The sequence below is a fragment of the Gopherus flavomarginatus genome, chromosome 3 (assembly GCF_025201925.1).
Source record: "Gopherus flavomarginatus isolate rGopFla2 chromosome 3, rGopFla2.mat.asm, whole genome shotgun sequence".
NCBI lineage: Eukaryota > Metazoa > Chordata > Testudines > Testudinidae > Gopherus > Gopherus flavomarginatus.
The window spans coordinates 43,473,642-43,489,100 of record NC_066619.1 but is presented as its reverse complement, the minus strand read 5'-3'; the positions used below and the strand labels follow the sequence as shown (position 1 = coordinate 43,489,100).

General features: G+C 40.0%; 1 protein-coding gene across 3 annotated transcripts in view; it reads right to left on the bottom strand.

Annotated features, from left to right (window-relative positions):
• MAST4 (microtubule associated serine/threonine kinase family member 4) overlaps positions 1-15,459 on the bottom strand; it is a 433,584-nt gene that overhangs the window by 294,543 nt on the left and 123,582 nt on the right. For all 3 annotated transcript variants that reach the window (XM_050946844.1, XM_050946850.1, XM_050946845.1), the window contains exon 3: positions 8,707-8,828. In XM_050946844.1, the coding sequence (XP_050802801.1) occupies positions 8,707-8,828 (122 nt within the window). The remainder of the gene's footprint in view (positions 1-8,706; positions 8,829-15,459) is intronic.

Below are 15,459 nucleotides of genomic sequence, written 5' to 3'. Positions count from 1 at the left end.
AGGGGGTGAAAAATTACGGACTTCAGCTGGACAGTGCCAACACAAGGAGTTCATACACCAGACTATTTAAAAGACTTGATCTCCAAGTTAAATAAGTAGGCCTCAGTTTTTGTTTTCCTGAGAAAGACAAAGCTAAGGTGGTATTTGTATTAGTAATGTTAATTTACTATGAATAAGTTCAATACACTAAACAGCGTATTATATATCATGTAGGATATATACTGTTGTGTATATATTTCAGGAATTAGCTTCTTAAATCAAAAGGTGACTATTTACTTGGACAGTTTGAAACAAATAGCTATTGCTTATGTAACCCCTCACTTTCCTCCCTGGGTTACTTGGGAGCAGACAACACTCACCTGTGTGTCTGGGCACCTGATGATGTTGACATTAAAGGATATCTCAAGTATCGGAGTGGTCATGTTGGACAGGTGGGAATCCTTTCTCCACCCCTGTCCTGCACTCCCTTTACTCCTAAAGGAATTTAAAATTGGCAGTGCCTTCACCTGGCCCACACTCAATGCCCTGGGAACCTCCAGGAATAAATCTATTCTAATAATAATAATGTGTGGCATGGGTCTAACTCTAACATACCAATTATAAGTAATATACATCCAATACACTTTAGAGTTAACACATCTCTACTTGACAACTTAAAGAAACAGGGTATAACAGACTACTAATTTAAATCCACAGGGGGCAGTTGAATAAAATCAATTAACAAATATAGTATACACCAGAGGCTCTCAAACTGTGGTCCAGGGATAGTTCCCTCTAAGTGAGTGCCTGGGCAGCCGCACACACGAGAATAAAGGGCCATCACCTAATTAGTGAAGCCATGCAAGCATGGCTCCACTATTTAGGTGCCTGAACCCTGGAGCAGACGCACATGTAAGGTGAGGTAGTGGTGGCCTTGGGGGGGTAGGTGGGAGGAGGCAGTGGGGTGAGAAGAGGGGGAGGGGGGGTAATTTGGGACATGCAGGGCTGTGGCGGCCAGAGAAATAGCTGCAGCTGTAGGGGAGGGACTCCTCTCCTTCCCAGCCCCAGCTCTATGGCTGCTGTGGTGGGGGAGACCCCTCTCCTTCCCAGCCCCAGCTCAGGGGCTCCCATGGCGAGGGAGAGAGCACACATCCATCGCATTAGAAAGGTAAGACTACAGATATTAAAATATGAGTTGTGTGCTTTTATTTGTACAACAAAAAATGTTAATTATTAAGTTTCTGTAATGTAGCTCTTTTATCCAAAGCACTTTATAATAGTTAGCTAACAGTACAAACAAACAAACAACAACATTTGGAAAGATCATGAAGTGGGCCGCCAAGACCCTCAGCAATTTTCAAGTAGTCCACAAAAAAAAAGTTTGAGAACCACTGGTATACACAGTAATAAATGAAACTTATCTAATTGGCATTTATACTGCCACCATTTACCCTACCCCAGGGTGTACACTCCCCTGGATTGCAGAGTCCTAGACACTTGCTTGCATGGGTGCGCTTGAAGATCTGAAGCTGGAGACAGCATTGTTGGTTCTGTGCATCAGTTCACCCAAGGCAACAAGCAGCACAACCCCACTGAAGACTGGACTTGGCCTCACCAAATGTCCGCAGCTCAAGGTCCTGGTTCAATGGGAAGATCACTCTGCCTCTCCTCAGACTCAGACTTCTGTGCCCCTTCCCTTGCAATTACTTTCCCAAACAAGAGTGGGGGTTACTCACAGTTCCTTCACAGCAGGCCCATCCAAGCCAGCTCCAGGCACAGCAATAGTATCTCCCCCGGCCCCAGTGAAGCCACCAACTACCTCTGAGGCTCCTTACTCCATCTAAGCCCCAATACACTCTTAGCAGCAGTTAGCAGCAGATCCTGGTACAGATAGAGCTCCACACCAGCAATCCTGCTCCTCTCCCAAAATGGAGCCCACCACCTGCTCTCCCTGAAAGAGAAGAGTCTCTCCCTCCCTCTTTCCCCAAGACATCATTGGAGTTGTAGTCTCTAAGGCTAGATCGCAGCACATAGGATCTTCCCAGCTGGAACACTCCCAATAAAGTCCAGAGGTCCTTCTACTAAAGGGGGCCTCATCTTAATACATAAGAAATATAAACCACAGTTAAGAGAAACCAGCATGCTCTCAAAGTAAGCCAATGAGAAAAAAAAGGACAAAAAAAGAAACAGCTGTGCTATTTATGGATGCTGTGTTTTATCATTCCTCAGACCCCAGTCTCAGCTTTCTATTTTTTGCTGAAGTAGTTTAGCTTCATTTTCTAATTACTTTAGTATTTCTAAGTCCAAACATAGAACCGTTCTAGACTCCCAAGTTTCCCCTCAGACTCCAAGTCCCCTCCCAAGCACCAGAGAGAGCCTTCCACTCCTGGCCGCCCTAGTGCCCTCCACTCAGGAGCCAGAAGAGCAGCAGTGGAGACACCCTGAGATTCAGCAGACGTTGTCTGCTGAGCTACTACTGCTCAGCAAGTTCCATGTCCATGCCCTCTGAAAAGGATGCCTCCTCACATTTACTTTTAACTCACACCAGGTGCATGGCTGTAACACCATTTTTATTCTATTGTCAAGATGTCCAGCATAGCCTGGGTAAACTGCAGTTATTTCAAGATTGAGGGGATAGCTCAGTGGTTTGAGCATTAGCCTGCTAAAACCAGGGTCGTGAGTTCAATCCTTGAGAGGGCCACTTAGGGATCTGGGGCAAAACCAGTACTGGGTCCTGCTACTGAAGGCGGGGGCTGGACTTGATGACCTTTCAGGATCCCTTCCAGTTGTATGAGATAGGTATATCTCCATATATAAAACCTGAGGTGATAAATTGCTCTCTCAATCCAGAGTCTGCCTAGCAGCACCTTGAAGCTCCTTATATTAACTGTTCTTACAGAACTCACTCACTTCTCAGAGGGCTACATCTGCCCAAGTAAACTCTTTTCATGTGCTTCTTGTAGTCAAAAGATTATACTTCACACTGAAGCTTCATATTTACTTCAGGCAGGATGATTCTTTGAAAAGAGAGATGAAATACTTCCATACTAATTACAAAATAGTAATAAAATTGATTTCAAGCATAAAAGCATAAGGTTGCTAGCAGGCTACCTAAAAATGTTTTCCTTACCAAAGCAAACTGCCTTGTGTCCATATATGGCCAAATTCTTTCATTGGATACACCCACAGATATTAATAGGTATTACCAACACATGCACAAGAAGAGAACTGGGCCTTAAGAAATGGAAATATCTGTACTCCTTTGCTACATGCTGCTCAAGGTTTCTACTACCATGTTGCCACCACCACCTTTTTTCAGGAGTCTTAGTGCAAAATTGGCACAGCCCTGATTTAGCTCTCCCTGTTGGACATTCATCAGGCTGCTGTGTTGGTATCAGTCTGTTTGTAAGCGCCCCTTGGTAGGGTCCAGCCACAGTTTCTGGCTCCAGCCCCTCTAACATACTTCTTGGACACAGACGCTGTGTGGTATCTCTTCTAGAAGTGGGACCCTGTGGCCCAAATGCCTGAGGCCCAAAAACTAATACTGAACCCCCAAAACAGCCCAGTGGCTCAAGTGTATCCTCCACCCTTGCAGGCACTCTGGTTTTTAGTTTAACCCTTCAGCGACATGTGATAGTTGAAGCAAATGAACAAAGACTTTGCAAAAGGGGTTTCTAAAAATAATCACTCTTTAGACAGTACTAGATATGCAAAGAAAGAAAGAAATATCTTCATGTAATTCCCTGCCTCACTACTCTTGATCATTCTCTCTCCAGAGCTGGCAGAAGGCAGAGTCAGGGTGCTCAGCCTCAGAAGCCCACCAGGAAGGCTCTTGTCAATTTCACTTTCCATCTGCAGGAATACCAACATCTTTCAGCAAAAGTGAATTTTTCCTGTGGTATTTGTGAAAGGGGTTTTTCCCCTGGAAAATCATTCCAATGAAAGATTCTTACCAAGCTCTATTCATAATATCTAACAGAATTCAGAAGTTGTACATAGATAGATCCCCCTAAACTGTCTCATTGGTAATTGTGACGCCTGACAAAGCTGGTTTTAGAGAAGCTCTGTGTTTGTGGCCACATTACATTAGCCTTGCATTATGGCAGCTCTCAATGCCTAGCAAGTAAATACATTAGGAAACTGTAGCTAAATTTAAAATAAACTCTGTCACCAGTAGAATCTGTTTGGATCTGACACACATAATGCATCCTGTTTATGCAGAAGAGATGATAACCAAGGTTTTAGTCAGGCACAAATTTAAAAAATGAGGGTAGGTAGACAGAAAGGAAGACGTGTGTGGCTATAAGAAAAAGAAAGCGCAATAAGAGACAACTGGTGATGAAGTCAATGTTTATACAGACTCCAAAAGAAGTGTGACTGACTGAACTTCCTGTGAAGTTGTATTTCTTTAGAATACTGTTTCATAATCACTTAAACATAGCAATGTATTAATAAAAATGATTTCTATCCCATGATTGCATTGATTTAAGTATTGTATTAAAAGCAAAACACTGCCAACATAAGCATAAGTCAAATAGTGACATTTGCAAGAGAGTGTCAAAAAATGCAAAAATGGAACTTCAAACAATGTTTTTTACTCAGCTGCACAATGTGGGTGAATTAATACTGCTTTTGGATCCTTAATTTCTGCAATTCCTGACTTTTATATATTATTTTACTGTTCAGCTTTAACACTGCATTAAACACTCCCACTTAATCCTAGGTGTTTAAAAACAAGAACAAAGAAAAAAAATCTGGAAATAGCTTAAAAGCTGCTTGTCTGCATGATATTTGATTGCAGAGCGTAGAACCGCTGATAGATTCCGTGTACAAAAGCAAGCATCACTAGTTCCCAGTACATATCCTCGAACTGTAGCGCATGCACTAATTAGCAGTGCACTCGTGACTGAACATTTTCCACCCTGAGGAATCACTACACAGCTTTCAAATTTACACTGCACAAACTGTATTTTTCCCTCTTTCCTGTAATTCAGAAACTGTTAAAGAGACTTTTACTCATGAATGTGAAAACATGTGTCATAAAGGAAACTGTTTGCAATTTTAATTATACTGGAAACTAGAAGTGTCTAGTATAACACTCTAAATAATACATTATATGGGGCAACTAGAGGTGACAGTGAACCATAAGCCATGAAATCATTTTCTTCACCCACTTAAAAAGAAAAGTGGGTATTTTCCCAATCACTGAAATTTAACAGCTCCTGCCCAATATCATTAACCATATGCCTCAGTTTCTAGTGACATAGAATAAGGGCTCCATGATTCCAACTTCCTACACTTGAGTGTCCGTAGAATGAATATGTCTATTTAGCAATGTGACAGGCAGAGACAAATTTCTTTGGAATGAAGTTAATTTTTTTAATGAATAAACACTGCTAAACAAACACTATCTCTACCCACATATGGGTCTGTAAACTGGTAGCTTCCATCTTGCTCCAAACAAACTACTGACTCATAAGATATCAAAAAGTCTCTACTTCCTAAAATGGATATTAATAAAATGAGTAATTCAAAAGCATAACACAAAGCTCCAGTTTAAGCCTTCACTCCAGACCATACTGCTCCTGGGTTCCTTCTTCAGTCTCATCTACCCCAACCTCTAGCTTCCTCTGAGACAGTTACTTCCACTTCTTATATTAAAGGTGGAGTCTAATAAGCCACACATGCGCCAAAGAATCAGGGGTAATTAACCTGCAGCTCTCTGAGGTTTCCAATACTTTAAAAAGGTGGGGCAGTAAGATTATCCTGCCATCCAGCTACAGGCTACTATAATCTATTGTCCTTTCCCATCACCACCACCACCACTCTGTAATAGAGCTGAGTAAATAATGGATTTTTCAGATTGGGAGCTCAACCAAAAAAAAAAAAAAAAGAAAGAAACCAAAAAAAATTTTAAAATTCAGGAAAGAAATCCGGTTTAAACTGAACCAAACAAAATTTCCCATCACAACAAAAACCCTCAAAAAATTATTTTGAAGTTGATGAATATGATTCAAGTCAACTTTAAACAAAGTTTAAGGTTTTCACTTGTTTTGAATAAACTGAAACAGTTGATTCTAAACAATTCTTTTGAGCTTTTTGTTTCGATTCAGCCATTTGGGGAGGTTTTTACATTTGTATTTTTTATTTTTAATTAGCCTAATGTAAAACTGAAATGAAACATTTCAACTCTTCACAAAAAAAATCAAACTGTGTCAAATTCAACAAATAGTTTCAGGCCACAAAAGTGCATTTTTTAAATTAAAAACAATTAGTTGGAAAAAAAATGTTGCACGGCTCTACTATACAATACTGCAACAAAAAAAATCAACTGACTGCATGAAGTAGCAAACACTCCACTGACATTTCTTTATTATTTAAGTAATTCATCAATATTCATAAACCTAGACCCATGCTATGAAATAGACCAAATGCTAAGCATCATCATAAGATCATTGAATAGTAATCAATAAGCTCAAATTTTATTAGTTTTCCTTTTACAGCTGTAAACACCTTCCTCTCCACAAAATGAAAAATCACTCTACTGGTATGCTATAGGCTTGGTGCTGAAGACTCTAGCTGACTGGCTCACAGAAGATCTCCAGATTTAAGAAGAAGCTTTAGGGAGGCTGTTGCCTCATTTCTTTCATCTTTCGCAGTGGCTCCCAAAGAGAGTCCTCAAGGCGAGCGGTGATCCAGCAATGAGAAAAATTGTGACTCTGTCTTTCTCCCTCATTCCAATCCCCTCCTTCCTTCCAATAAGAAGTACAAGTTACTGCATCTGAGAAATGTGAGCATTAAAGTAATATCCAATAAGGCAGTACGTATTTGTCTACTTCCCATTCTGAGGTTTGATTGAAAAGCAACAAAACAGAAAAAATCTTTGTAGAACAATGGGGGAGGGGGAAAAATATTAAAAGGCCAGCACTGCACCTCTCTCACCTATGGTGCTTGAGGAGAATATTCTAGAATTTACTCTTTTAAAAGGCATTACTGTAGATATCCCTACAGAGATTGGGGCTCAACTGTGCTAGATGTTGTGCAAGCACATTAGAGAGAGTTTGTACATATATTATCCATTTTGGCTTCCTTTTCTATCATTAGCCCTGTTAATGCCCTAATCTGAATCAGGCAGACCACAAAGTAATAGCTACAAGATTTTTAAACATTTTCTATCCTCTCTCTATGTAGTTCCTATGCGAATTTCCAGACTTTGAATTAACTCTATTTTAATACAGCAACTGGTGAAAAAAAAAGTTGGCATTTGCCAACAGACAGCACTGTTAATTTGTGTCAGTCATTTCTTGTTCAAAGCATAGGAGGAAATTGTTGGTATTGCAAATATCAAAATTGTGGTAGTATCTGACAGATGCTAACTTCTCAATGCAGACTACTTTAAGCTCTGTGGTACCTTGATTGCTGCGTACCATCTTTAACAACATTTTGCTTTTGAGATTGAGAGTTCTGGGAAGGCAGCACTGGCTGGTAGTTAGCGCGTAGAAGAAATTCAAGAAAACTTTGTTCTAGGCTCAGCTTTGGCAATGAAATTAGGCAAGAATATCTGTATGCCTCAGTTTCCCCCTCTGTAATCTGAAGGTAATATTTCCCTACTTCATAAGGCTGTTGTGAGGTTTAATTCACTACCATCAGTAAAGCAAGGAATAACGAGGTCCAACAAGGTACCAAGGAATAACATCTTTGTACTTATCTTTTATTGCCACTATTAGCATCCCTATTGTTATGCTTGAGAGACCGCTTTAGAAGCTCAGAAATTTAATTTCTGATATGTATTTTCTCTTGTTGTTTCTCTGCACAAGGATGAATTTTTAGTGGAAAAAACACAGGTGGACTGCTAAAATTATATTGGTTGTTAGACTAACAGAGCATAAAAACCACCAGATAAAGTCCCTAGATGCTTTTCTACTGTTTTCAATCAACTTGCTCTCTTTTTTCAAAAACTATATACTTCTCACGAACTTAGCTCTAAAAAAAGATAAATACCATTGGCACTTTTGATGGAACTTGGTTTATAATGGTTTGGAAACCATATCTTATGCATGAGACGCATGTGATTTTTTTTCTCTCACTCTTTTTGGAACCTTTCACAAAATGCAATAAACACCAGCACAAAGCAGCATATTGCACACTGAAACCCAATGCAGGCAAGTTAAGATGAATCAGTCAGGAAAAGCCAGACTTAACCTTGACTGCTCCAGATCCTCCATACAGCCTGGCCAGCTATCCCTCCCCCTACCTTTACTTAAGGGCACGATCAATGAATTGCACGTTCAGTTCATACTTCATACACTGCAGAAGCATATTCCTGAGTGCAGAATCCTGTGGAAAGCATGAACTATAAAACTGATAGCGCAGGTGCCCACCAGAAACGCTAGGCCATTCTAGTGTCTTCTTTGAAGATTGACCATTTCAACACAAATAATTATATTGATGCAACATTTCAGCTGAGACTGTGTGAAAACAAGTAAGGCCATTCAAAGTTACAGCTTCCATCACAAATGTAATTCAGCCACTCTGCGCATATTTAGTAGCATTACATATAGTAACACACAATTACTATTGTGCGCTAATTCAGTTATATGAAAGGCCTGAGTTATTAGGGGTTTTGGAGACAAACTGTGGCTTAGTGATTTTTGTGCACATCAATTCTCAACCATATTACATAGGTCTTTTGCATGCAGAATTGTCTATTTTGAAAATGTAACTCACCAGACTAGCAGTAAGCGAAGGAGCCGATTGCCCAAGAGCTTGGCTACGCATACGAACAAGATTGGTGGTTTCTGCAGGTTGCCATGACTGCTGTGCAATGGTATTGGGAAGCAGGTACCTGCCTGATAATGTAAAGAAAGATCATGTTAAGCACAAGATGTGACAGAAAAGGAAACAAAATTCACATGGTTTACTATAAATGGTAAACTCTTATCTAGAATTTTGGTTTCTCAGATAGGCATTGTAAACGTTAGGTTCTTTCACTATAAGCCTGGTGAGGCAGGATTCTATCTAAGTCTTCCTTACTGCATATTCCCTGCACTAAATGTCCTGATAACTGTACCTGCCTCTGAAACTCTACAAATGCAGTAGCTGATTCCCACTATTCTGGATGTTTGTATGAGCAAAACAAAACCAAAAACACCAAACAAACAATCATCAATACTTCACTTGCTGTAATCTCTACTGAACTGCTCAAACATCTCAGGGCCATCTTTGATGCTTGAAAAAGCTGCAACAGAAGATGGAGAAAAGGTATGTGAATGGCTACTGCATAAAGTCTACTGCCTTTGTTGTTTTTTTTTCAATTGATAAGAGTTTTGACTGATCAACAGAGAACAGACCAGGATAACTCAACTTCTTGCGTGGAGTAGTCGCACTGCAAGTACAAACACTTCATTTTTTCTTTAGGGTTTCCTGCATGATTAATCTCTCAAATTATTAAAAATAATGTTTGAAAGCCTGTGGTGTAGCTAATGAAACAGTCAGCATGATTAAATCCACTGATACAAGTATAGACGTGATGCTGAAGTGAAAAATTTTCCTTTTTTTCCCCAACCAAGAGCCTTGAGGATACAGCAGATTTCACAACCTACTGAAAATAAGGCAAGTGTTCTAATTGTATAAAACCCAAGTAAAATCTTTTAAAAGCAGTTATGAATATATTAGAGCATGCAAAGTTTTGAGCTTACACAAACACATGCACCCAAGCAAAGCACATTTAAACCTACGCAAAAAGGCACTAACCAATATCACAACTTATATATTGTCTGCTTCTGGTACAGTTTTAAGTGTTGTATGTGAAGGTATACTACAGGGGTCAGCAACCTTTCAAAAGCGGTGTGCCGACTTCATTTATTCACTCTAATATAAGGTTTCGTGTGCCAGTAATATATTTTAACATTTTAGAAGGTCTCTTAGTCTCTAAGTCTATAATATATAACTAAACTATTGTTGTATATAAAGTAAATAAGGTTTTTAAAATATTTAAAGAAACTTCATTTAAAATTAAATTAAAATGCAGAGCCCTCCAGACCGATGGCCAGGACCTGGGCAGTGTGAGTGCCACTGAAAATCAGCTCGCATGCCGCCTTCAGCACGAGTGCCATAGGTTGCCTACCCCTGGTATACTACATGAGTTACACTACTTGAGGACACAGAAACTCCAAGATTTTTTAGATGAAATTTCCCAAAGACTGGGCTCAGTGTTCTGGAATCCAAGCTCTAATTGGAAATGAGTTTGTTTTCAATCTCTTTTGCAAAGATGACTGCTCCTGTTTTGTTTCAAACCTACATTTTGATTTTGCTTATAATACACTTACATTTTTATATTATACCAGTTACTAAACTAATTATAATGACCAATTAAAATACCAATTGCGACAGTAACTGCCTAATACCAGACACCAATTACCAACGGCTAATTACCAATTAACATTTAGAATACCAATTACAATACTAATCGACAATTAACTATATTTGTTTTATATTTTGTTTTAATATATTTAAATAAGTCAAAATAAAAAAACATTTTGGACTTCTTAAAACAAGAAGTTTTGACCAACTTCAAAAAAAAAAAGGAATTGCATTTTGCAGAAAATTGACTTTCCATTTAGATTCATAACAAAAAGTTTTTAAATGCCAGAAATTCGCCATAGAATAGAAATTCCGAGTTTCAAACAACTCTGCTTATTGGGATCAGAAAGCCAATATGGTAAGTATAGCAAAAACATGGAAGAAACAACCTCTGCCCAGAGGAACGTATGTCGTTCTTACAGCTGTGAAGATGTCTCCTTCCTCAGTTAGCTTCCCAGATTCTTGCACATGAATTTCAACCTTCTCTTCATTTTCAAAGTACTCCACACCTGCTTACATCCCAGTCCTTGGTCTCCTCCTAGACTCTGTCCTACTAAAGCTTCATTCACAATTGCTCCCTTTCTTTTCTTTCTGCATTCTTTTATGCTGCCAATATGCTTGGTAAAGCACAACTTACATGCATCTAGACTCCTGCATGGCCCTTTATAATCCACTTGTTCCATGTAATATTTCAGTTGGAACTGCACCACTATTTGCCTGTATGTGATAGCTGTCCATTTTGTTTTTTACTGCATGCTGCTTTTCAACCGAAAGCTTAAAGGGATTGTATTCCCCTTTAGGGGGAGAGTGTTATGGCAAACCAAACACTAACTACACCTCTTGCTTATTGTATCCTTATCAATCTAGTTACAGACCTGGATAAGACATAAAACAGTATCAGTGTCCTAGCATGACAACCTCCATCCAGTAATGGACCAAGGTCATCTGTTCTTGGTAATTGTATTAGGTCTTTCCACACCTGTATATACAGTTGACCATGGTGAGTCTGTGTGGAGGGGATCATTTCACAGATTCTCCTTTCATTCCTTTCATGGACGACACTGCGGATTGGTATGAGCTCATCCTTTGCAAAAGCCTTTGTTATCCATGGGAACATTTTTAAAAGTTTGGAAATTATTTTCTTTTCTGGTTTCTTTCAGTTGTGTCCAATTAGTTTATACTCAAGAGAAAGTCTGAAAAACTAATTTGTTTTGCTATGTTGTGCTTCCGCAAGGATCACTCATGTGGGAAGATGTTTCTTTTCTTTTCTTGTTTTATTAAAAAACTTTTGCAATTCGTAAACCATGCTTTTTTCCTCCTTTTCCAATCTCAAGAATTACATTTTCACATTCAAACTTATAATGCATTATATATTACATTTCAATCATGTCATAACGTATTTGAAAAACATTAATAAGAGCTTAATGTAATAGCAATAAATCCTTTATAAACAGTTATAAATTTTTAGTTGTCATTTAAAGTCATATGTCTAAAATTTTAACAGGTTTTATACAGAAGGTATCCACACAACATAGGAGGGAAAAAAGTAATGACGACAACTTAAATGAGTTTTGCTTGTAATGGTGGGGGAAAAAACTATTTAAAACAGAAGGTAGATTGCAGTGCTGAAAGAAGTGTTAGGAAATCAAATAATGGTTTCATTTGGTTTGAATGGGACATCTAAATTTTGGAGTAAGTGACTGATTGGAGAGACAAGGGAGAAAAGAAAAGGGTAAAATGCACTATTAGAGTTACAACTATTTTTCCCCCCACTCTTGCATCAAAAATGGGTGCACATATTTTGTTAAAACTTTAAACTTTCAGATTCAGGTTGAGACATGGACATAGTCCAAAAGAGAACTTTTGGAGTTACTGAAAACTAGAATATAATAAATGTTTCCTTATAATAGTTGTGAGGAAGTAACATCCTTCAGACTAGTCATCCTGTGTCTTTTTCTAACAGGAAATGGTTGAAGTCTTGCACAGAGTGTGTTATTTTGATCCAATAATTAGATATTTAAGAATATGCAATTGCAGATGAACACAAGTAAAAAACCTAGATCCTTAGGCCCAAATCAGTCTGGGGAAAAGTAAAACCTTCTTTCAAGGCTCTTTGTACCTCTCTTATTTTTTGGGGGGGGCGGGAGGGGAAGGGGTGCAGTATAGGAAAGGAGGGAATGAATCTCTTCTATTTTACAATCCTACCATCAAGCTAGTCCTCTAGGCATCATATTTTATTGCCTCACATTTATTATTTTTCCAGAGCCAGCTGTAGGAAATTATGTGGAGACTATAAATGCTAGGGTCTGTTTTCTCATCAGTGCATGGGGAATTAATACATATAATTCCCATTAGTATTAATAAGAGAATAAAAGGATTATGGATGCATTTAAAACCATCATTACAAAACTCTTCACCATTTTGCTTTAGATCATTGTGGTTACACCAACAAACTTTATTTAAATCCAATTTGGGATGACTACCAGAAGGCACAAAAATAATGTTTTATGTATGCATCATTTGCTGCTTGCAACTTAAGAAAATTAGCATCTGTTAACTGTAATATTCAGCTGTCCATGGTTAAAGTTAATAGACAATGCCAGTTTCCCAGCCTGATGGAAGGGAGGTGAACATTTTTCACCAATCTGTCTGCTAAGCCTAATATTATTCACTCAAGCCTAGAATTACAACTGATTCAATTATCATTTATTCTATTAACCCAAGAAACATTTATAAGAAACCCTATTAATGAAGTCCAGGTTCTTAAAAAAAAAAACACACACACACACACACACCCCCGCACATTACAAAGATACTAGGTATGAGCATATTCCCCCTTTACCATTTAACCAACCTATGGTAGTTAAAATCTTTCTGGTAGTTCGAAAAATGATTGCTTGTATTTTATTCTCAGACTTGTTTAATTATTTGCTCTTTGGAGGTCTGATTTTTCTTCTCTTGTACAATTACATATGTTGAGGAAATAAATGTAGAGAATCAACACCACAATCCATGAGTTACAGGGTACGTCTACACTACGGGATAATTCCGATTTTACATAAACCGGTTTTATAAAACAGATTGTATAAAGTCAAGTGCACACGGCCACACTAAGCACATTAATTCGGCAGTGTGCGTCCATGGTCTGAGGCTAGCATCGATTTCCGGAGCGTTGCACTGTGGGTACCTATTCCGTAGCTATCCCGTAGTTCCTGCAGTCTCCCCAGCCCCTTAGAATTCTGGGTTGAGAGCCCAGTGGCTGATGGGGCAAAAATCATTGTCACGGGTGGTTCTGGATAAATGTCGTCAGTCATTCCTTCCTCCGGGAAAGCAACGGCAGACAATCATTTCGCGCTGTTTTTCCCTGGATTGCCCTGGCAGACGCCATAGCATGGCAACCATGGAGCCCATTCAGCTGTTTTTTTTTTGTTTGTTTTTGTTTTTTTTTTACAGTCACCGTATGTGTACTGGATGCCGCGGACAGGGGCGATACTCCAGCGCTACACAGCAGCATTCATTTGCTTTTGCATGATAGCAGAGATGGTTACCAGTTGTTCTGTACCATCTGCTGCCAGTGTAACTGGGCAATGAGATGACGGTTATCTGTCCTTCTGTGCTGTCTGCTGCTATCATGGGTGCCCCTGGCTGAGATTGGCCAGGGGTGCAAAAGCAAAACTGGGAATGACTCCCCAAGTCAATCCCTCCTTTATGGTTTCTAAAAATAGAATCAATCCTGCCTAGAATATGGGGCAAGTGTACTAGAGAACCAGTGTATCAGAGAGCACAGCTACTCCGTGTCAGATCCCGCAGAAATGATGAGCTACATGCTATTCACGGGGGGTGCCCCTGCAACAACCCCACCCGTTGCTTCCCTCCTCCCCAAACCTTCCTGGGCTACCGTGGCAGTGTCCCCTCATTTGTGTCATGAAGTTATAAAGAATGCAGGAATAAGAAACAGTGACTTGTTAGTGAGATAAAATGAGGGGGAGGCAGCCTCCCGGTGCTATGACAGTCCAGGCAGGACATTAAGCGGTGTGGAGGAGAGGAGCCCAGCATTCCGCTGCTATGACAGTCCAGGCAGGACAGAATCTTTTCTTTACACAGGAAAGGGAGGGGTTGATGGAGCTCAGCCCCCAGTTGCTATGATGAGGACGGTTACCAGCCATTCTGTCCCATCTACTGGGAATGACCAGGAATCATGCCTATTTTTATCCAGGTGCCCCTGAGGCCAGCCAGGGGTATTCAGCAGTTATCAAGCACGGGTTGATGGTGATGACAGATAGCAGTCATATTGTACCGTCTGCCACCGGGGAGGGGAGAAGAGCAGATACTGCTCTTCACTGCTGCAGCATCGCATCTACCACCACCATTCAGTAGACACAGGGTGACATTGAAAAAAGTCAAGAAACGATTACTTTCCCTTTTCTTTCACGTGGTAGGAGGGAGGCGGTACATTGACGAGCTATACCCTGAACCACGCTGGACAATGTGTTTGAACCTACAGGCATTGGGAGCTCAGCCAAGAATGCAAATACTTTTCGGAGACTGCTGGGGACTGTGGAATAGCTGGAGTCCTCAGTTCCTCCTCCCTCCCTCCATGAGCGTCCATTTGAGTCTCTGGCTTCCCGTTACGCTTGTCACGCAGCACTGTGTAGCCTGGAGATTTTTTTTCCAAACGCTTCGGCATTTCGTCTTCTGTAACGGAGCTCTGATAGAACAGATTTGTTTCCCCATGCAGCGATCAGATCCAGTATCTCCCGTACAGTCCATGCTGGAGCTCTTTTTGGATTTGGGACTGCATTGCCACCCGTGCTGATCAGAGCTCCACGCTGAGCAAACAGGAAATGAAAATCAAAATTTTGCAGGGCTTTTCCTGTTTACCTGGCCACTGCATCCGAGGTCAGATTGCTGTCCAGAGCGGTCACAGTGGTGCACTGTGGGATACCGCCCGGAGGCCAATACCGTCGATTTGCGGCCACACTAACCCTAATCCAATATGGTAATACCAATTTTAGCGTTACTCCTCTCGTCGGGGAGGAGTACAGAAACCGATTTAAAGAGCCCTTTATATCGATATAAAGGCCCTTGTAGTGTGTGGATGGGTACACTGTTAAATCG